This window comes from Halichoerus grypus, chromosome 2 (genome assembly GCF_964656455.1).
Source record: "Halichoerus grypus chromosome 2, mHalGry1.hap1.1, whole genome shotgun sequence".
NCBI classification, from domain to species: domain Eukaryota; kingdom Metazoa; phylum Chordata; class Mammalia; order Carnivora; family Phocidae; genus Halichoerus; species Halichoerus grypus.
In genome coordinates this window covers 201,982,633-202,005,599 of record NC_135713.1, presented here as the reverse complement: position 1 = coordinate 202,005,599, position 22,967 = coordinate 201,982,633, and the positions used below count along the sequence as shown (strand labels likewise).

Sequence of the window (22,967 nt, the reverse complement as noted above, 5' to 3'; positions counted from 1 at the left end):
CCACTCCTGGGGCTGGAGGCCAGAGGCCCAGCATGACATTCCAGCAGCTTCGGGCCTGGCCCCGTTGCCGGGGCCCCACCCTTTGTTTCTGCACAGGGCAGAGCAAGGTGGGTCACACAGCAGGCCGGAGGCCCCATCTTCTGCCAGGCAGCAGGGTCCTGGACGAGCCCGCCCAGCCAACACTGAATCCGCTGCGGATCTCGAAGGGCACCATCCTGGACACCCAGCTGGCGTTCGGTGCTGGGGGGAGCCCGACAGCTCTAGGCTGAAGCACCACCTCTGCCACTTAGGGCTGCCAGAGCCTGGGAGGACAGGTTCTCTCTCTCTCTCTGATCTGTAACATGGGCACAATGGTTCTTCCTTCTCCCCGGCACTGCCATGGGTGTGGAAAGTAAAGCCCTTAGAACCACAGTGCTTAACGAGCGAGTGTCGTCACCATGATTGTTGTCGTCACTGTGACTGTCATTGAAAGGGAATGAGAGCTTGCAGGGGCATGGGAGGAGAATGGATTTGCACCCCAAAACTTGGATCTCGGGGCATGCAGTGCTGAAATCGGAGCACATGATGTTCGGAGAAGGTCGGGGAAGAAGGTTTTCGTTCGGCCATCCCACCAGCACTTAGAGGATGCCTGTGCTGGGTGCTGGGCGCTGGGTGCTGGGCTGCAGAGGTGAATCGGGCACAGTCCTCGCCCTGGAGAGACGGCACAGCCTAGCAGGGGAGAGTCACAGGGTGCATGAGGCAGACGCCCAAAACAAAGACGTGAGATGGAAGCTGAGGCCAAGCTCAGGACCCCAAGCCTTTGTGAGGACAGCAGGACATAGACGGGGCCCCACGCTGCCTTCCAGTTGGAGGGATCTGGACGGGTAGGACAACGTTCGGAAGGTGCCAGCACACTCTTGGTCCACAGTTCAGGGGTGACGAGGCGGGTGATGGTGCCTCCGCTAGAGTTCCTGACATGAGTGGGCCGGTAACAAGCGTGGTGAAGGAAACTGAATCCATCAGCCCCTGGAAGAGGCTGGAAGGGCCAAGCTGGAGTTAGGGGGTAGCCCGTGGACCCGCAGGCGGCTCTTCCCAGAAGGAGCTCAGGAACGGATGAGGAGGAATAGTGCCTTGCTGAGGCTGAGGCAGGAGCTCGTCTGGGGCCCCAAGGTGACCTTCCTAGATCCACAGGATGGAGGACCTAGGAGCCCAGCCCACCGAGGTCCTTCTAAGATCTCTGGTCACCTGGGCCATGTGAAAAGGGTGGCCTGACGCTTTAGTTGCCAAATCAGCCCTTCCCCAGCACAGGCAGGGGGACTCACTGTCTTTCCAAGGGCCATGCCAGCCCTGCTGGCCCCGCATGGAGCCTCTGGCCGGGGCCCCCGCCCAGCCTCCCCATCACAGGGCCCTGCAGGTCCTTGCACTTCTCTTGTGTGGGGCAGCATGCTCGCCGCTCCTTCTGAATGAGGTGGAAATGAATTAGGTCCCAAGGAGGCAAGACCCAGAGAGCCAGAGAGCCGCGGACAAAGGGGCAGGCCTGAAAGGAAAGTCAGGAGCTCAAAGGGTGGGGGTGGTTGGGGACAACGTGGGTGGAGAACAGATGGGGGACCCCTCTAGGCTTGTCTGAGCTCTTTCTCCTCAGATCTCTGCTGCTCAGCAAGGAGACCACTGAGGATGGGCCCCGTAGGTCCACGCACTCACAGGCGAGCCCAGCCCCTCCTCCAGCTATTTAAAAAAAGGATCTTCTTTTTAGCTGATGCTGCTACCGTGTATATTTTGAACAGGAAGGGGGATGAGAAAAAGAGGGGCCCAGCTAAGGAAAGGAGGGTATACCCGTGTGCCACAATCATAGGCAGCCTGGGGAAGTCACGTTGACCAGCACTTTTTAAGGATACGAAAACAGGTGACTTGCCTACTTCTACACGGCTGCCAAAATGCTGAGTCTCTTTCTGCGGGTGGTGGCATGGGGTTGGTTGGTACTGTACTTTCTGCAAACTACAGGGTTTTTTAATATTTTACAGGCATTTTAATAAAGGGAACAAAGGGTCGGAGACTCCAAAAGGGATCTTTCGAAAACTGTCTGCTGAGATTCAATGTTGACAGGGCAGACCAGACAGGCTCTGCTCTCAGGGGGCATCGGGCGGGATGGGAGGGGGCTCCCCCTCATGGGGCGTCTCCCTCTCGACACTCTTGCAGACGAGGGGCTATGGGACATCCTCATCAAAGACATCCCCAAGGAGGTGACGTCCTACACGTTCAGCATGGACATCCTGAAGCCAGGCGTGAGCTATGACTTCCGGGTCATCGCCGTCAATGACTATGGCTTCGGTACCCCGAGCAGCCCCTCCCAGTCTGTGCCAGGTACCGCCAGTGGGGGGGGGCACCCCATGGAAGACCCTGTGGCAGAGGCTGGTGGCGGGCAAGGAAGACCGAGGCAGACAGCAGAGCAGCAGATGCATTGGGGTGGGGACCAAAATGTGTTGTCCTCTCAGTTCTCCAGGCAGTGAACTCTGGGCCAGGGCCTGGGTCAGCTTTGAGCTCCAGAAGAAGCTGGGGGTGGTCCATCTTTGGGGTTCCTTTGCAAGGATTTCAGAAGCCCTGGACGGGGGGCTCAGTGGGGCTTGCTTGTGGACAAATCAGTGGGCCCAAGGTGAGCACTTCTGTGAGCTCATCACCCAAGAGATTCACCCAGGCCATAAACTACATGTTTCTATGGAAACCGCCCCAAAAAACAGAGTCAGCAGCCTATGAAGCAGTGTCCGGGGCTGGAGGGGATAGGACTGCCATCCCTCCCCTTTTTCCTCTCGTCCTTCCCATCTAGCATGTCTTGGAGGACTCACAGAGGACTCTAATGCCAAAACCCATGACCCCAAATCCAATCACTAACCAACTTTTAATACCAATGCCCCTCCCCTCAAGACAGAAACACAGCTCAGAATTGTAACCCACTGGGTGAGCCTTGGAAACCTGGCTGCCTCCCTCCTCCTACACACACTCTCCCTTGTCCCAGTTGATAGAACCAGATCATGAGAGAGAGAAGAGCCAGCCCCTCGTCAGGTAGTCCCCTGGATTAGTAGTGGTTACGTGCAAAAAGCATGGTACTGAGGGCTTTGAAGGAAGGAGAGGCCTGGCTGGAGGAAGCATTCTAAAGAACCACTCACGTCCACCCTCCTGGCTCCCCTCGCTCTCAGCTACCGGAGAAAGATTGAATCCTATCCCTGGGGAGAAACTCTCCCAGACCTACCATGGGCCCGACGGGTACTTTTCCAATACAAATCTGGGGCTTCCCTGTCAAGGTAGCCCCTCGGCCATGGGTGGCAAGAAGGGGTGGGGGGGAGGAAAAATAGCACGCACACTGCGGCTTCTCCGTCCTGTGTCTTTGGCAGACGTCACTAATCAATCCCTGCACTCTTTCCTGGTGAGTCCAGAAGCAACCTCAGAACTCCAAGCAGCCCTCCAGGCATCCCTTTACTGAAGGATGAGAGCCGGCGCTTGAGAGTAAACTGTCCCTGCCAACCTTGTCTTAGGCTCTACCTCGTTGAGATGGCCCAGACCTTGCCTGGGGTCTGTGGTAGGGTCCCAGCTAGAGTGGGAGGTGTGGAGGCAGGAGGCTGCTGAGCAGCCTGGACCTGACACCCCCACTCCTGTTCCAGCCCAAAAAGCCAACCCTTTCTACGAGGAGTGGTGGTTCTTGGTGGTCATTGCCCTCGTCGGCCTCATCTTCATCCTCCTTCTGGTCTTTGTGCTCATCATCCGAGGCCAGAGCAAGAAGTATGCCAAGAAGATAGACTCTGGTGAGCTGGCCCCAAGCCCAACCAGCTAGACGGGTCTGCCTCCCTTTCGGCAAGGTGGGGGTCGGGGGTTCCCTCTCTCTCCTAGGAAGGCACCTGCTCTGCTAGGCGGGGCAGCCCGGGGTCCCGGCATACAATCTCCATCTCCTGTTTGGTCTCAACCTGTAAGAGGAGAAAGAGAGAGCAGCCCGGCCAGGGGGGGAGGGGAGGCCAGAGGTCTAAAGGGATGGCGTGAGTGACTGGATCCTGTCTCCGCGTCCCCCACCCCCTGCCCCAACCCAGGGAACAGTGCCAAGTCTGGTGCCCTTGGCCACGGGGAGATGATGAGCTTGGATGAAAGCAGTTTCCCTGCTCTGGAACTCAACAACCGGAGGCTCTCTGTCAAGAATTCCTTCTGCCGGAAGAACGGCCTATATACCAGGTAGAGAGCTCTCTGCACGGGCGGGGGGGCAGAGGATGGAGGCTTGGGGGCCAGCAGTGCCCGGGGTGTGGAGGACTCCTGGCAGAGGCCACAGAACCAGTGCCCACTTGGTCTCAGTGTCCCAGCGATGGCATTCGGGCTCAGGGGCTGGGGACATCAGCAGGGCCCAAGCAGCACAACCAGGCTGGAAAGTCACAAGGAGGTGAGGACACAGGGCTTCTGTCAATGGCAGCCAAATGCAAAGACCTTGTACAATTTTGCGACCCAGCCTACTATTGTTGGGAGCTAGCCGCTTGGAGGGGCAGGCCTGAAGCATGGAGCGCCGCCCGCCCCAACAGTGGGGGGGCCGGCCAAGGTAGGCGAGGCCGACACACTTGAGTGACAGGTGCCAGGAGCCCCCTTCCATCATGGATTATGCCTTAACCTGTCTCCTCCCCATTCTGGAAAGAAAGGGCACTCAGAGTGTGGACACCCTCTCCCCTGGGTCCTTAGGCACACCTCTTAGAGAGCAGTTTTCTCCTACTCACCCCACAAGTCTGTGCTTCCAGCGTTGTCCTCAAAGGGCAACATCTGAGAACAGCCAACCAGGAAAGGTCCTGGCTGGTGGTGCCCGCGACTCCTATTTCTTCCTGACTTCTCTCCAACCCTGGGTTCCCCCCACACACACACACACCCCGCCCCGCTCCCTGGGGCGGGCTGGGCTGCCCATTTCCAAGGGCAAGGGCAGCTGCTGGGGCCCACCTGACCCTCCCCTGATGTGACCTGGCAGTTTTATGCTCTGGGGAGCTCAGGAGAGCTCGGGAGGGCTTGCAGCCCGGGAGCGCCTGTCTGTTTGGCCTCAGCCCTATTAACATTCCCGGTTCATCGGAGGGGCACGGTGGCCAGGCACAGCTCACAAAGCTTCTCTCTGTCTCGTCCTGGAGGGAAGAGGCGATGTGTGTGTTCATCAGGAGGACAGAGGGAGGGGCACGCAGGCCGGCAGGCCCCCCTCTCATCCCCCGCCAAAGCTAGCTTTCCAAAGAAAGAGCCATTTGAGGCCGAGGTGGTGGGCCCAGCAGGTCCACCGCAGCCCCGCCGGGCTGGCTCCGGGGCCCTGCCACATGGAACAAGGGGGCGTTTCACGGATGGCCCGGCCTCGCCTGCCTCTCACGCCCCCAGAGTACACACACGGCGGCCCCCCACGTGTCCCCCACCCTGCTGTGTACACACAGAAATCCTGTTTGCGACAAACCAGCCCCAGGCTCCGGGAGTCTGACCCAGCCCTGGTGACACCCTCAGCCCCCCACTCACCCTGCTTATGGCCAAGACGGCCTGAGCCTGACACCCCGTTTCCTCCCTGCTCCCGGCGTCACGTTTTTGTCCATCTTGTCTACACGAGGCTACTGCCGCTATTGTTACGGTTTTATTTTTAAGTAGTTGAGGATGCAGCTTTGTTATTTGGAATCAAATCAGTGCAGAATATAGTCCAAGAGGTTGGAGGTGGCGGGGAGGTTGCTGGTGACATACTCCCAGGCCGTGGGATTGTTCCCAGAACAGCATTTCTGTAGCAAAGCACTGCCGGCCCCGAGTGGGGCCAGCTGGCGTTCAGAGCCGCGGTCCCAGAGCCTCTTCCTAGAGCAGGCTGGGCAGACCTCAGGGCGCCAGGTCCTCGGCAGTGCCCCCCTTGAGCCCGGTCCCGAGGAAGCAGGAACCAGGCAGGGTCATGAAAGACCCCAGCCACCTGCTCGGTGCCCCCAGGAGCCTGCCCAGCCGCTCTCCTCACCCTCAGCTCAGGTGGTTCCAGAATGCACAGCCCTTCCTCCAGCCTGCGGGCACCCCTGGCAGGTGGAGTGCTGAGGTGCCCTGTCCTGCGTATTTGTGCAGGTGACACGGAGCGGGTCTCTAACTCAGTGGGAAATGTGCTTTCTCCAAGGCTAATTCTCAAAGGTAGGGCAGGACTCCGCGCCCGGATTCATTTCTGGTCTCTGAGCAGATCTGGAGGGGGGAGGCAGTGGTTTGCCTTTTTCACTTAACCCTTTGCGTTAACCCTCTAAAGCTCCCTTGGTGAGTTCAAGAATGACATGGGGGTTTTGTCAAGAATGACAGTGCAGGTATGCAGGCGTCCCCTGTGATTCTGACTCAGGAGGTCTCAGGGGGGCTCAAAGAGGCTTTGTAACATTCCCTGCCAAGTGATCCCGGTGCCTGAGGCCTTGAAACCACGAGTGGAGAATCCAGTGGGAAGTGGAGTGCTGCCCCCCATTTCCCTGAAGCTGATTCAGGAGGTTGGTCCAGCTGAGCCTCTCCCACCCCTGAGGGACCCCCAGCCCAAGGCTCCGCTGCTCAAGGCCCAGGCCTGTGGGGACCAGACAGAGAGGAGGGCTGTAGAACGGAGGCAGCGAGGGTCGGTGCCCTTCCAGGCCCCGCTGCGGCCTCCCCAGCCAGGCCGGCCGCTGTGGGGGAGGCCGCCTCTCAGCCTCACCCCCACTCCCTCTAGGTCGCCTCCCCGGCCCAGCCCAGGCAGCCTCCACTACTCCGACGAGGACGTCACCAAGTATAACGACCTCATCCCGGCAGAGAGCGGCAGCCTGACCGAGAAGCCCTCAGAAATCTCCGACTCTCAGGTGAGGGGCGGGAGGGCCAGGCGTCCTGGACTGGGGACCGGAGCAGCCCCTTCCCAGAGTGCAGGCCTGCATGGTGGCCCATCACCTGGGCTTCCTTGCCTCCTGGCCTTTATCAGGCCCAGGAAACTAGCCGGGAGTCATATGTGGACCCGCCGTGCCCTCCTAAGCTCTGCTCAGAGTTTGCTTCAGGGCTCATGGGGGCCCTGTAACCTTAACCAGAGAAGAGCCCCCAACAGTTCAGTCCTCTAGAGTGTCTGGAGTCTCCCCACATGCCCTGGCCTGCAGAGGAGCTCGTGAAGGCGAGGAGAAGGAGGCCTGCATTGCCACGGCTGAGCTTAGCTAGTTCGGGTCAGAGTGAGCTCCAGAAACTGGGAGCTGTGAGTCCTGGAGCCTCAAGGATGGGGGGAGCAGGACAGACGAGCGAGGCCTTAAGCTCTGGAGGCTCCGGCCTGAGTTTGAATCCCAGCTCTGCTGCCTGTAGGCCAGGGCATCCTGGGTGGGGTAGGCAACCTCTTTGAGCCTGTTGGTCCATCTGTGGAAGAGGCAGGGACTGTAAGAGGCTCTGTCGTGGGGCAGTGGGATTGCTGAGATGAGGCATAGAGAAGCTTAGCAAGCACACACAGCAACTCTCCGATAAATGTCAGCCTTTATGTGAAGAAGGAGATGGTGCCTCTGGGAGACACAGAGCTTTAGAGAGGCTGCCATTAGGTGGCCCACACGGGGACACTGTCCCAGACGATGGGGAGAGGGGGTTGAGCGCATTCCAGTGAAGTAACGTCATGGCCTCCCGCCCAGCCCTCCTGGCCTTGGCCAAGCCTGTGGTTGCCCAGGAAGGGGCCAAGAAAGGCCACTGCGTCCCACGCCCTAGACCTTTCTGCCCAGTGCGGGGAGAGGACAAGAGCCAAGGGATGCCAGCAGGGAGGCTGTCGGCTGGGTAGGAGGTGCCAGCATGCCGGGATCCGGTCGTGGGCCCGGTGGAGCCCGGGCCTCTGGCTCACTACTGTTTTGTTCAGCTGCAGGGTCACTGATGGGCTTGGCAGCGGCTGCAGGCCTGGAGCTACAACACCCCAGCTCAGACAGCCCTGGCAGGGACAGAGACCCCAACCTAGCCTGGCTAACACAGGAACTCACATGACTCAGGTTATGGCTTCCTGTTTTAAGTACTTAACTCTTCGCAGCCGTATACGTACTGGGACTTCCAAGGCCATGCTTCACTGAAACATGATTTTTCTTTCTTTCTCCCCAAAGAGGGCGATGAGCATTGAGGTTCGAGGAACTCAAGGGAAAGTTCAAAGAAAGTAAGGGGACTCCCTGTGCTCGCGAGGCTGTGACAGGGGGCTCCTTAAGCCACGCTGCTGTCTGTGGAGAGCAGAAGCAGTGGCCAGCAGAAGGGACTCCCCGTGCGGCTCCGATCAGCCCCCTTCAACCTTCACAGAGGGCCTTACTCCTGCACATTCATTGGCTGGGCACTGACCTTCCAGGGACGGAGCCCTCTGAGTGCAGGAGATCCTGCCCGGGTGTCCTCAGATGGCCCGTGGCCATCTCCACATAAGTCAGGAGGAACCCCTGCAGGACGCAGAGCTGGTCCCTGAGACCAGGCCAGGACCCCAGCCTTGAGAAAGCACTGAGAGAAGAATGCTCATCCTGAGACCATCCTATTTCAGTCACCACCAAGGCGGGCAGAGTCCCTGGAATCCCCCGCTTTGCCCCTAGTGTCTTTTGTCCAAAACAAGCCCATCACTTGAATGCCGTTTCCATAGCAATCTGGAACCAGGCACCTACGGGGAACACATGCCCTGGGGAGGGGAGGCCTCCTGGTTCCAGAAGCCAGTTGTCACAGCAGAACTCCCACGTTCCCTTTCAGGGGGCGCGGGGGAGCCCAGCCCAGGCCTAGAGCCCCACCTGCGGGCTTGGGGATGGTTTGGGGTTTGATTTGGAGCTCGGGTGGGTTTATTTATTTTAAGCTAAGTTCCATGAAGACAGTCCTGTCTTGTGACAGTCCTGAGGTCAGTCACCTCCCCAGTGTCCGTCTTGGCCCGTGGCGTGTGGCATTCTGTAGCTATCGTTAAAGCACGGAAGGGTCGGTCATGGGAGAAGCTGGTCAAGCTAGTCAAGACCAAGCAGGTTAGCAGGAGAGACAAACAAGTGTTCACGGTTGTCAAGCCATTCCTTTTGGACCAAGGTCAGAACACACACTTTCGGAGAGGCGTGGCCCTTCACAGTAACTCCGATGGCCATGGTCACGCCCTGGGGGCTGCACTCACCATCCCACGTGCCTTACCACTCTATAATGACAGTGACCCTCCGAGCGCCCTTAGTGTCCTCTCTTTTGTACAGATGGGGGACTGAGGCTCAAAGAGCTTTACCGAGTTGGCTCAGGCCCTAGAGCCAAGAAGTGCAGCATGCAGACCCTGCCCACGGGCCCTTCCGACCCAGAGCCCAGCTGAGCTCCTTGCCCTCCCCTGTTCCAAAGCCTGTGATGCCACCCTCACGGCAGACCTTTCTGGAAAGGCCTTCAGAACCAGCCAGTGAGACACTCTCGAGAGCAAGTGACTGTGGGTTTTCTTGAAAGAAAAACAAAAAAAAACAAAACCCCAAGCTCGTCTTCAAAGGATGAAGACACACGCTCAGAGCAAAGTGCCGTAGGCATTAAGGTCGTCCCCAAGAAGGGTGCCCTAGGAGCTTTGCCCAGCGGGTCACTCAGGTGATCAGCCAGCCCTGTCGGAGGGTGGCTCTGAGCGGGGAGACACTCGTTTGAAAAGTGGCGGCGCATAGTTGTGGCTGGGTCCGGCGCTGGGCTTGAATCCCGGCCCCTCCCTCCCTGACTGCGGGTCGGGGAGGGGTCCTTCGCAGCCCACCCCCTGCTCAGCACGGTGGCACCCGGTCCAAGCGGCTGTTCTCGGAGTCCGTGGCGGGGGATGGAGTCGGGCCCGTGCGGTGCCAGGCTCGTCACGGGGCCCCGGGACAAGGCAGTCAGGATCGTTTGGGTCTGTTCGCTTTGGAATGGTTCTTGAAAGCCAGGCAGGTGGCTTTGGGGCCACTGCAGGAGGTCTAGGACCCAGGAGGCCGGTGCCGTGCACCTTCAGAGGTGCACGGCTCAGGGGTCACTCAACACTCGTTCCTTGAGCGTGGACTCTGTAGGGACACAGCGGTGACGGAGACATGACCCTGCCTCCAAGGAGCTCCTGGTGGGCTGGAGGGGACAGACTTGGAGACAGAGCAGCTGGTCTCCCTCGGATGCCCTTGTTGAAGACATAAAGAAGCAGATCCTATTACTCCTCACTGGCCCCCGTGGGAGGCAGCAGAGCGACATGCCAGCCTCTGGCGTGGAGAGCAGCCGCCATCGCGGCCTGCGTTTGGGGCTCATGGCGGATGCCCCGCAAGCCCCCCGCCCGGGATGGCGTCTGCAGCGGCGTATCCCTGAGGGTCAGCAGCCACGCAGGCGGGGTCCCCAGCATTTCAGCGGCTCTGGAGAATGATGGCCTGACTTTGTGGAAGTACCCCTCCCCCTAGGTCCTCTGAGAGCGAATTCTGCATGGGCTGCCTGGTTTCTATTCCAAGTCAGACCACCCAAAACGGATCTCCAAAATTGGCAGAAATCTGCCCAGCTCTTTTCCTATGATATGGTAATAAACAAGAGTCCACGTTGCTTATAAACAAACACACATGATAAGATGTGAGCAAGGCCATAACGGGGCTGTGGGAAGACTCGGGGGGGGGGGGGCTGTCCCCAGAGGGGTGCTGGTGAAGGGGGTTCCAGGCAGGGGACACACAAAGGCTGAGGTTTGAAGAGCCCAGGGCTTGTTTGATGCAACTTTTAAAAACGAAGTATGGCTGCATTCCAAGGTCATTTTCAAAGTAAGAGCCCAAGTATGGGAGAAAAATTACATAGTGCACAAGCAAATCTCAATGGAAAAGGAATTCCCAGCCAATGGCGCGTCTCTACGAATAAGTATTCAGTCTTTGTGATTTCCTGGGAAGCCCTGGGAAGCTCATTGTAATGAAATTAAGCCTATGTGGAAAAGTAAGAAAATACACCGGACAAATTAGGCTTTCTTGAGCACCCTGTCATAAGGGTGAACATTTATGAGCCCTTATGGGCGGCCAGGAATGACCCTAAGGATTGTTCAAGAATGGTACCGCTTGGCCCTCAGAGCGCTCTGGGAAGCCTGAGTCAGGCTTCTGTTGCAGGAGTCGGGGAGCCTCCGACGACGACGAGGCCAGGCCCACCCACCTTGCCCCCTACACCCCTACTGTATGTCATGCTCGGATCGGGTCCTGGGCAGCACCTGGCTGGTTTTGTCCTCCCTGGAACCTGTTCATTCCTTTCTCGGTGCATTTATTCAACAACTATTTTTTCTGCACCAGCTAAACAGTACCAAGCATGGCTTACACATGGCAGCCCCAGTAGTGAGCAAGACCGGCTCTTAATGAATGTTGCATTATGGTGTGTTAGGACCCATTAGGGAAGACCACATGTTTCAAATAACCCTGTGTTTTCATCTCTCATTAAAATTTTATGGCACCACAGTATCTAACTTTAGGAGAAAAATGGGGAGCAGAAGACTTCCTGTTTCTCATGGTACATGGATAGAAAGCCCTGTGAGGAATCTTGGGGGAAGGTCCCGGGGGGCTGCCTGGAGGAGGTGGCATTTCAGCTGGGCCTCCAAGTGTGAACAGGACTGGGTCATGCATAGAAGGGAGTGGTAAGGGTTTATAGGTTTGTGTTTGGCTGAGTGGTTCTGTCATCCCCTCCGAGTGTCTGGTTTTTTATTCGTGTTTGCCTCTTGTCCATTGAGTTGGGCCATGAGTCTAAGAGATTCACTGAGGCCCGTCTCCTGCTTCTCCTTAGGCTGACCCATACAGGCCGAGGAAGCCCGAGCTTGTGCCAAACTAGAAACACACTCCAGGCAGGGCAGAGGGAGTCCGGGAGGAAGGAGGCAAAGCTACCTGTTGGGCCCTGCACTGTCCACATTCTCATTTAAAATCTAACCATCCCATCATGCAAGTTGCAGGATGCCCGGTTAACAGTTGGGGGAAACTGAGGCTGAGAGAAGTCCAGCACCGTGCCCCTGATCACAGGGCTCAGAAGTGCAGGCAGTGGGGATTCAAATCTGGGTCCGGCCGGCTCCAACAGCCTGGCCTTGCCCAGATGCCTGGCACAGAAGGGAGATGGAAGGAGAGAGAGGTCTTCACTGACCCTAACACCTCCCCCATCCTGGTGACCTCCCATGAGGCCCCCAAATGCAAGCATGTCTGACAGCGGGGTGAGTGGGGGATATGTTGACTGTCACTTCACCTGTAAGGGGCACAGATAACCTTGTGTCTGAGCTGACACTTTTTAAAGATTGATTGATTTATTTGAGAGAGAGCAAGAAGGGGGAGCAGAGGGAGAAAGAGAAGCAGACTTCCCGCGAGCCTGACACGGGGCTCGATCCCAGGACCCCAGGATCATGACCTGAGCCGAAGGCAGATGCTCAACTGACTCAGCCAGCCAGGCGCCCCTGAGCTGACATTTTTAAAAGGACATTCCTGGGAGAAGATTTCTAGCTGTTTTAGTACAAGAAGCCCAGATCCCTAACAAAATTGTGCGTAAAGGGGGCTTCCAGGGAGGGAGAATCAGCACATCCTCACCCCACCTCTAATGCCCAGGAGAGGCCCACTGGCTCGAGGGCAAGGGTTTCCGAGGGACTGATGCAGGGCTGGCCTCTCTGCCTAGACCCCCGCGGAGAGCCCCTGGGCCATAGGTGAGGGAGGGGCTCCAGCTTCCAGCCTCCAAAGGAGCGGGTACAGGGGACCTCCTGTCAACCGGGGCAACACATTCCTGCCAGACCTCAGGAGCCTCAACAAGATGAGGGCACCCTGCCTGGGCCCCGGGTCCCACGCCCATCGCCTCCTGAGTCTGGTGCAGGATCCCCACCCCACCCCACCCCATGCTAGCAGCAGCAGGAGAACAAGAGGCTCTCCTTTGCCCCCCCTCTTTTGTTGCGGGCTCTTGTCGGGGTCCCCCCTCCCACTGGCCCCCTCCCCGCGCCCCTCCCCAAGCCTGGTAATTGCTGAGTGAGTGGCTTTGAGGAGCTGTTAAGAGGCCCAGAGCTGGAGCAGTCCCCTGATTGCCTGGCGGCCTGGCGGGACTGCCCCGTGAAAGGTCTCCTTTGTGCTGGGTTGGTTACTGGGAAGCTGCATTCAATTACCGAGGCCCGCGTGAGAGTTGAAAGCCAGAATGGGCGCCCCGGGTCCCCCCTTGCCTGCTTTCTCCCCTTCTCACCCCACCCCCATGCAGAAAAGAAACAGATGTTGGAGGAGGTGGCAGCAGAAGAGCAGTCGCTGAGGCAAAGCATCCCCCTCTCCCGCCGGCTTCGGAGAGCTGGGGGTGGGGCAGGCCCACCTCTAAGCCCCTGCTCCTCCCCCCACCCCCCCACCCCCACAACTCTTGCTTCCGCCGCTTTTCCGTGCGCATCAGGAAGGCCGCCCCACAGTGTCCCGCACACAGTAGGTGCTCAGCAGTTGGTAGCCATCAGACCGTGATGATGTGCATGAATGGGCTTTGGGGTCGGGGCCCCCGGGAGGGCCAGAGAGGCCCATCGCCCCTCTAGTGATGCTTCACTTTTGGAGGGGAGGGCAGAAGCTGAACATCCTTCCCCTTTCCCGGCCGCCTGAGCACTGAGTCACCCTCTGTGACCCCAGCTCCTTCTGATCCCTCCTGGGGGGCAGCTTCCAAGCCTTTTTCACCCTGTGAATTGCAGGTATCTACCCATTTTACAGACAAGGATACTGAGGCTGGGAGAGGCCAGGTGATGGGTCCAAACTTAACCTAGCTAGCAAGGGACAGAGTCAGAACTGGGCCACACCACAGTCACCTCCTAGATACTCATTCACTCTGGGATGGGGCCGCAGGGATGGGGACTCCCCTGCGGGGCTAGCCAGAGTTCTAGAACCTCTAACAAGGATGCTAGCAGCTATTCAGGCCAGTTGGTGGAGGCCCTTCTGGAAAGACCTGACCCATAGGCAGAACTTTGAGGTGGCCCTCTCCCACGCCCTGCACTTACAGACCCTCGCTGCTCCTGGACCAGGGCCTCCCCTCTCCGGCCCCCTGTCTCATGGCATCTACCACAGCCTGCTCAGACTTCTCCTGCCTCTGGGCCGCCACCTCAAAGCCCCAGGCCTCAGGTGCCCAGCCCTCAGCCCCCTCCCCACATTTGGCATATAGAGCCCCTGTCTGTACGGCCCCTTTGTTCCCTCCTGGGCCGGCAGCTGGGCGGTAGGCAAGGAAAGGGGTTCGCATTGTGCTGTTCTGCGTCATGGGACGAGCGAGGGACTTTCCATTGTCTCTGGCAGCCAGTTCTGCTGCCAAGAGGACTGAGGTCCTGGGAGGGTGTGCAGGGTGGTGGTAAGGAGAGCGGCCAGGACTGTGGAGGGGTGAGGCGGAGGAGGGGAGGGGCCAGACAACAGGAATTTGCAGATCCAGGAGGGAGTACGCAATCCCTGTTGGGAGGGCAGAAGGGCTCTCGTCCCGTCTCCAGACAGGAGGGGGGTTGTTCAGAGCACGTGTGGGCTTTGGAACATCCGGCAGATCCGAGTCCCTCGGTTCTGTGTGTCTCGGGGCGAACCCTCACCCTCTCTGCACAGTAGAGAGAACTGGGGTTCTCCGTACTCGCGGAGTGGTAGCAGCCACCACCCCGAGGTGTGAAAGTTGACCCCAGGTTCCTGCCGCCTGGCAGAGTGCCTGCTCCCCAGCCTGGCATTGCCGCAGTTCTGTACTTGTAGCTCTTTCCCGAGAGGGCCTCGATGCCCTACGCGACTTCGGGCTCCGGAGGGCAGGTGCACCTTGCACTCCCCGTGGCTCAGACGCCTTGCAGCAAGGTCAGCAACTCTCCGTCTGCTCTACCTGTCAAGAAGGACACACACGCGTTCGCTTTGGGCTCACTGGGTGTTCTTGCTGCTGTTTTTATCCGAAGTAGGTTGATCACATTTACTGTCTCCGTGTATTCGGGCCGGGACGTGGTAACCTGACGGAGGCCTTTGGAGCTGCATTTCCCTGAGAGTGTACTGTTCACTCAAATCAGAGCATGTCTCTTCCAGAGCATTCTAAGGGTGTTCCCATCTGTCCTCTTCTTGGTTCTCAAAACAGTGCTGGGAGCCGGGCGTGGGGGAGGGGCGCTCGATATTTTTAGCTCCACGATTCAGATCCGAACCAACGAGCGAATGCTGTTTTACTTCACAGCCCAGCCTGACTCTTGTCTCCTGCTGATTCCCCCATAGGCAGATGAAGCAATGGTGGGACATGGAAGTAGTGACAATTTTAGGAATAATTTAATGTTTTGCATTTAGGAGAAAAAGCCACAGGGCAGTCATCGTGCGAAATTCGGACCTTCTGTTGATATTTTTCGCATGCTCGTTTTATAACTGAGGGTTGCTTTTATTCTGGATCACACATGGGTGGGCACCAGCATCTCTCTTCGGAGCCAGGAGCCTCTGCAGGTCTGGCCCTGGCTCGGTCCCCAGTCACACCGTAAGTCAGAGGTAGACCAAGGTCGGAACTCAGTATATCATGCACGAACGGATCAGGAGATGACCGCCCTAGAAAAATCGAATTATTCACAGTTCCCAAGTAGAGGGGACATATCACACCATGCAGGGCCATTTTGGGGAGGCACCAGGGTCCCCAGGAATCAGAGGGAACAGGAGGGACATGTGGGCAGGAGCCTTCATTGTGGGAGCAGGCTTGGGTTTGTTTGACTAAATTCAGTGGGCTTTGGGGTAGAGGGGCTGTCCCTTGGTTGTCTGGTACCCGGCCCTGGGGTGACGAGGGACAGGGGAGAGTGAGTCAGTGTGATAGGAAAAGGCATCGCTAGGTGCAGGGACCGACCAGCCCCGGGAGCCCATTTCCTCTCCAGAGTCAGCAAGGCCTCAGCTGCCAGAGCATCAGAAATACAGCAAATGAAAAGGCAGGATGAATTCAATCTCGAAAACATTACGCTAAGTGAAAGAAGCCAGGCCCACGAGCCGCATACTGTAGATCCCACCTGTATGAAATGCCCGGAGTAGGTAGATCCCCAGAAATAGAAAGCGGGTCAGTGGTCACCCGGAGTGGGGGCGGGGAAGGAACGGGGAATGAGGGCAGAGGCTGATGAAACTGTTCTGGAACCACATAGAACAATGGCTGCACAACATTGTGAATGGACTAAAAGCCACAGAACCTTACACTTTAAAACGGTTAACTTTATGTTCTATGAATTTCCTCTCAATTGAAAAAAAAAAAAAAGGATTAGAACTCAGGTCTTCCGAGTTCAGATTCACGTCAGGTGCCTGCAGGCCGTGTTCCAGCCCCACGGTAGACCCTTCGGCCCCACGATCCGCTCCAAAGGCAGGGGAGGTGGGCCCAACTTTGCATCGGGCCCCCTTGGCGGTGAGGGGACGGCGGTGGCCCCCCGTCCAGGGCTTGGGAGATTCAGACCGGGGCACCTGCTGCCTTCCGGCCCTGAGCACGCTGACCTGGCCCCTCGGGGCCCCTGACTCCCCGATTCTCTGTCCTCCCAGGGAAGCGACAGTGAGTACGAGGCCGACCCGACCCACCAGAAGGCCCACTCTTTTGTCAACCACTACATCAGCGACCCCACGTACTATAACTCATGGCGGCGGCAGCAGAAGGGGATCTCGCGGGCGCAGGCCTACAGCTACACGGAGAGCGACTCGGGCGAGCCGGACCCCAACACCGTGGCCAACAGCAACAGCACCCAGCAGGGCAGCCTCTTCCGGCCCAAGGCCAGTCGGACCCCAACGCCCCAGAACCCCCCGAACCCCCCGAGTCAGCAGAGCACCCTCTACCGCCCCCCCAGCAGCCTCACCCCCGGCTCCCGGGCTCCTATAGCAGGATTTTCCTCGTTTGTTTGACGTCGGAAGGGGGAAAGAAAAGAAAAAAAAAAAAAAAACGGCACCAAACTCCCCGTCCGCCCCTCCCCGCACTGCCTGCCAGAAAACAAAAACACCAAGAAACCAAGTCAACTTTTCACCTCCTGAGTTTATTTTTCCAGAGATTCCAGGGCCAGCAAAGCCGGTGTTGAGAAGGAGGAGAAGGAAGACATGAGGGAGGCTCTGCGTGGCCGACGGTTGGTCGGCTCCAGATTGTGGGGTTCTCTGATCCCTTTGCAGACTGTGCTCAGAGTCGGGGCTGCTGGACCGGGCCTGAGAGAGGTGGCGGGGCGGCGAGAAAGCTGAGGCCAGGAGAGCTGTAGGGCAGCGTGCTGAGGGGACGAGAAGCTTCTGGAAGTCCTGACAGCTGCCCCTTCCGTGTGTGCTGGGGCCCTGGGCCCACGGCTGACTGGTGGTGTGCAAGGCTGGTGTGCAAGGCTGGGCATCCCTGTGGGGCGGCAAAGCTCACCTTCTCTCTCTGCACCCGCCCACCCCTCCCCATGCATCACTGGCAGGCCTCGGACAGACGGATGGACGGCCCGGCCCCCGGCCCGCTCCTCACGCTCTGCCGTCCCCTCCCTGGCTCAGCGTCTCCACCAAGCATCTGGTTTATTTAGAAAAAGGAAAATAACAAAGGGGTGAGAGTCTGCCTAGCTAGCTCTTTGTTTCTTATACACTCCTTTTGTGGTGAATCTAAGGAAGAGGGGCCTGGGGTGGGGGGTGGGGCGGGGAGAGGCCACCCCAGCACGCTGAACCCAGCTGTGGCTTTACTTGAATTCACTTTCCTGAGCGCAGACCAGGAGAGGTGAACCCGGGGGGCAGAGGTACAGGGCACTGGCCAGGCATCACTGGGATAACTGGGCCCTAAGGCAGGAAATGAAGAACGTTAAGAAAGAAGCTTGACTTCTCTCTTTCTTCCCTCCTGAAAGGAAGCTTCTTAGACAAGGAAGTTGGGCAGGCACAGGACTGGGGAGCTAGGCAGGGTGAGGAATGGCCATCTAGGCAGACACACCCCTGTCCCTAGATAGATCCCTTCCTCCTGAGACACACACACAGGTCCCCCATGCACTTGCAGGGAGAAGGGTCTAGAGATCCTCTCCAAGACAAATCCCTGTGGGTCCTAGCCAAACGGGACACTCACTCCCAGATGTGTGGTCCCTCTCGCTCTCACCCCAGAGCGATCCACATCTAAAACACATCCCCCCCACCCCGCCAAGCACAGGGGTACAGAAGCCCAGAGGGGTGGGCCAAGCCCCTGGTCTAGAAACCAGAGCTCCCAGAATTTGCCCGGTCGGCCCAGCACCCGGTTTACAAAGAGTCAAAGACCCAACCCCCCAGAGTCATGTGTTCCAGGCTCTGCTCAGCCTCGCGCGCCAGGGCTCGGAGCAAGGAGGGGCCCTGTCCAAACTGAGATGCGCAGCCAGGCCGGCAGACGAGCAGGTCAGATGGGACCAAGGACCAGAATAGCTGACGGGAAGCAAAGCTTTTACACACAATGTGCTCCAAGGAATGTTCTTTAAAAAGGCCACTTGCAGGGGCCTGAACCTTCCCCTTCAGCCCCCAGATGAAGGGATTGAGGGTCGCATTCCCCAAGTGCCCCCGGCAGGCCCAGCCCCGCGGGTTTGGGTGGACGGCTGCCTCCGGGAGAGGAGAGGGTCCTGCAGGGACCTGTTCAGTTCCGCGTGGGGCCCTCCGTGGGACAGGGCTCTCTGGGGGTGCCACACACAGGCCCCATCTCGGGGCTGAGGGGAACGGTTAGGGGAGACCTGAGAGGGGGATTTGGGGAGCAAGCCAAGGAAAGCGAGGGTCTGCACCCAGCCCCACAGGCCGGCACCAGCTGAGGGGGCTCTGGGGAGGGAAGCTCACTGGCCCGGGCTGTGGGGACACAGGCCCGAGCTCTGCCCTGTACACACAGCTCATGTCTCCCTGGAAATACATCGGCTGGCGTGTGATCTCCCGCTTCCTCCTCCTTTTTCATCTCATCTTTTTTTAACAACCTCATCCTTTTCCTTATCTGCTGTGTGTTTAGCCATTTATGGAAGTTCCCAGTTTGCACTGGGGAATGAATTGAGCCCAGCGCAGGGGGGGGCACTGGGTGTGTGTGTGGGGTGGGGGGACGTGGGACGAGTGAAGCCCTGTGTGTGTGTGTGTGTGTGTGTGCGCACGCGCATGTGTGTACTGCACACGAGGCCACATTTCCTTTGCCTTTCATGGATCGCCTGGGGCACTGAGATGTGCACCCTCCCCTCCCCACGCACTCCTTCACGCCCACGCTGACACACCCATGCACACTCAGCAAGGTGCCCGTGCACGCCTGTGCTCACGCACATACACGCACACACGCACGTCCAGGTGTGTGTTCGCAAAGAGGCTTGCGATTCCTTCTGATGGCCGAAGCTGTCTGTGCCCCATGAGGCCCGGGCAGCTGGGGTCCCTGCCCCCGAAGGCAGCTGGGATCGGTTGTCTCAGGGGGCGAGGACACTGCGCAAGCCGGAAGGCAGGCACGGCCCAAGGTGAACGTCCAAGCCCTCAGTCCACATCCACCCACCCAAAATGTTGCCCCGCCGCCCCACCCGCATCGGGAAGCCCAGGTCTCCCGCCGTGGAGCTCTAGAGTTCTTAGAGGACACCTCTGCCCTCGTTTACATATCTGCTGGGGCAGTGGAGGCTCTCTACACCCCGGCCAGACCCCCGGCCGCATGAGAACGGTGTGCTGGGCACTGCCCGTGGGTAACAGGGAACTTCCCTGGGCCGATGATGCCGGGGCCCCTGTCTGCGTGATCACCTGCGGCAGGTTCACAGCAGGACACCTCTGTGTCCTTGGCTCTGCCTCACCGTGCCCCGGGGAAACCTGGGGTCCACCCGGCAGCCTGCGCTTGGCCCCCCAGCGCCGCCCTTCCCCCTCGCGGCCACGCCTCCAGCGTGCACAGCCGCTCCGCACCCAGGCTGCCAAGACGAACCAAAAAGCGGCTCCGGTTCCAGAAGCACCTTTCTCCCAGGGCCCCGGGGAGCTTGCAAACCCAGGCTGCCTGTCTTGTCCCCTCACCTGACACTGCCGTGACTCAGAAGAAACAAGGACACTTCTGGCTGCCCCCGCCCAGAGCACCGCTGGCTCGAGGCCTTCTGTCTCTGCCCACACCTCCCTGGGCAGAGCTTTTAAAGGTGCCAGGGCCTCCCAGAGCCCACTCGGGGCAGGGGCTCCCCTCACCTTCCCATGGTGCCCATGGCGTGAGGGGCCGGAGGACAGGAACGGGGGCGACCTCCCCCCGCCCCGACCCTAGCAGCAGTCGCCCGATCCGAGTGCCTCTGCATGGTCCTGCCCAGTGGCAAACCTGCCACCACCCGGAGCACACATGCCCTTTCTTGGGACCACCCCCTTCTCTCTGTTTCCGTAACAATAACCAAAAGCATTCAAACGTGTTACCTTTCTTTACACACATAGACTCCAAAAACAAAAACCAACACAAATCTTTATTTTTTGATTTAAAAGATATAATAAAAAATTATGGGGAGAGTATTCATTGTGGCAGGTGTCTCTATCTGTAAGAAAAAAAATATATATCTATATGTCATATAGCTTGTTAGCGGGTTTATTTTTTAAATGAAAGGTAAGAACGAAATTGATTTGAAATATATACTACGAGATGTCCCATGGCCTGTCAAACTTGTCAGTATTTTATAAATAAACTTTTTTTTTTTTTTTTTGGAGTTCTGAAACGACATTTATTCTTCTCCTCCCCGGAAGGTAAGTGGGGACTGCTACCCTCGCATCATGCTGAAGCAATCCATTGTTAGCCAGGCTGTGTTTTTGCAGCAACAGGGGTCCCACTCACTTGCCTTCTCAATTCGTAGGTGAGTGGACATCCGTGCCTTCAGATGAAGTGTGCTATTGTATTTATTTTACGCTTTGAGGATAAGAGCCACCCAGATCACAACAAATTAGAGGCAAAACGGCACTGATTGATGACAGTAGCTAACTCTTGTGTGCCGTTCACCGTCGGCCACTGTTCTTACCGCTTTACACTGATTAACTCGGGGAGTCCTGACAGGACCTTCAGGAGGGAAACCGGATCAGGGAGAATTTAAGTGGCTTCCTTGAGAATTGGAAAAGCCGTGGTTTGTACTAAAGTCGTCTGGCTCCAGAGGCATTTGCTGCCTCTGTGATATTTTAAGGCAAGTTCCTTGCCCATGTTCATCTTCATTCCTACCAAGCCAGCACCGCAGACCCTGATGTGGGTGTTTCAAGAGCCACCGTGGTACTTGGTGGAATTAACCTAGTTAGTCCACCTGGGTTGAGAGGGAGGACTTGAATGGCTGAGTTTCTGAGTACCGTGGTATTGGTATTACACGATCCCACATTTCTCCCACATACAGTCAGATTCAAATAGAAAGGGAACTAAGGACAAACGATGGGAATATTCATGGAAGGCCACTCGATGAGCAGACTTATTTTACAAAGTCGACTGTGTAATGTACATCAGACACTCCTACGGAGACTGCTCAACTAATCCAAACAAAGCAGGGAATTTAAAAATCTACATATATATACCCTTGCGCGCTATTTTTTCTTAAAACACACATGTAAATTCATTCACCAATCTGTTCATGTTGGGCCATGGCGTTTTTCTTTTCCCAAGAATGGGCTCCATAGATACAGTTCTTTGTTGCTTTTCTTACATAAATCACATCTATCATGGATCATCAGTGAATTCTAGTCTGTTTCTTTAAAAGAAAGCAAAAATGTATAGAAATTACGGATTGAGGAGTTGCAGTGTCCAGTGCCACATGCAGGGAGCTTGGAAGTCGCCGCTCCATTTTCACCAGTGAAAAGCCAAGCAAACTGAAGAAGCAATGACAATTCATAGACCCGTGAGAGACGGGAAGTCATGGGGCGTCTGGGTGGCTCAGTTAAGCATCTGCTTTCGGCTCAGGTTGTGATCATGGGGTCCTGGGATCGAGCCCCACATCGGGCTCCTTGCTCAGCGGGGAGCCTGCTTCTCCCTCTGCCTCTGCTGCTCCCCCTGCTTGTGTGCTCGTGCTCTCTCTCTCTCTCTCTCTCTCTGTCAAATAAATTAAATTAAAAAAAAGAGAGAGAGAGACGGGAACTCAGGGCAAACTGCTGTGCCCAAAACACATGGGCAACTGCAGAGAATCTCTGGTAGAAACTGTGGATTGATGTAAAAGCAGAATCCTATATTTTATTATTCTTTCCCTAATTTTTCTACAGTGCTCGTTCACGACTAATACAGCACACTCTTTCATTTTTGCCACTTTCTTTTATCGAAGCAGTCAGTGGAATTTTCAAAGAAATAACTATTCTTTTGCCCTCTTATCCATTGCATCATATTTAATTAAATGATGTAATTACTATAAAAAGTACAACTGGCAAAAACAAGTTTGGGAACAGTGATAATTGAATCTTTATAAACATACAACTTGATTCAGTAGGAGCAGAAATACATGGGCATCACAGAAAGCAGCCTGTTAATAGCCTTCAGAACTCAGAGGCCTATGGGCATCTTCATGGTTGCAGAGAAAATATAGAGAATCAATTAATAAGGCTGGTGGGCTAAGCAGAAGTCAGAGGAGAGAGCTTCCATGTACATGACAGTACAGTGTATCCTGAACTTTATGACCAATTTCCAAGGTGATTAAGGGGTTTTCTCAAGGGTAATTTGGACTACACCTAGTCTTTACGTTACACATAATTTGGAGCCCAACCCCCACATTAGATGCAACTCCACTCCAACTGATTTGAGGATGTTGGGGTGAAGGGTCATAACCCAGAAGGCATTCTAGAAACTGGAGTCAGAAGAATGGGATCTGGTTCTAGAACGGTCACTTGCAAACTAAGTGCCTCTTAGTTTTCTCAGGGGAAACAAGCGATCTACCAGCAATTTGATCAATGAAAGGATGGAAGAAAATAATGGGATTTGAAAGGAAGGATTTTGAACACCAAAAGGCATGTCTTTCTGGTGGCACGTTTGTTCTAGACCCAGGAGACGTCTCATTGTAATCTTTATTCCTCATTCCTTTCTAATCCCAGACTGGCTCCTCCCCTCACTGCATCTGGTGAGCATGGACTTCGGCTGCCTCCCTCGCCATTACGAAAAACAGGGCCTACCCCCCAAAAATGAGAAAAGTAAATCTGCTAAGAGGGAAGGGAGGAGGGAAGGGAAGGTGTTTTCCAAAGCCAAGGAGACATGGTGGGAGGGCATATTCTGGCTCGGATTATACACACAGTACTCCTTTCCAGGTAAACTCA

The 22,967-nt window shown here is 56.8% G+C and overlaps 1 protein-coding gene across 1 annotated transcript in view; it reads left to right on the top strand.

Annotated features, from left to right (window-relative positions):
- SDK2 (sidekick cell adhesion molecule 2) overlaps positions 1 to 20,410 on the top strand; it is a 254,088-nt gene extending 233,678 nt beyond the window's left edge. The window contains exons 41-45 of the mRNA XM_036079046.2: positions 2,176 to 2,340; positions 3,633 to 3,773; positions 4,053 to 4,191; positions 6,665 to 6,791; positions 16,332 to 20,410. Coding sequence (XP_035934939.1) covers positions 2,176 to 2,340; positions 3,633 to 3,773; positions 4,053 to 4,191; positions 6,665 to 6,791; positions 16,332 to 16,685 — 926 coding nt within the window. The 3' untranslated portion in view covers positions 16,686 to 20,410. The remainder of the gene's footprint in view (positions 1 to 2,175; positions 2,341 to 3,632; positions 3,774 to 4,052; positions 4,192 to 6,664; positions 6,792 to 16,331) is intronic.
- The last annotated feature ends 2,557 nt before the right edge of the window (positions 20,411 to 22,967 follow it).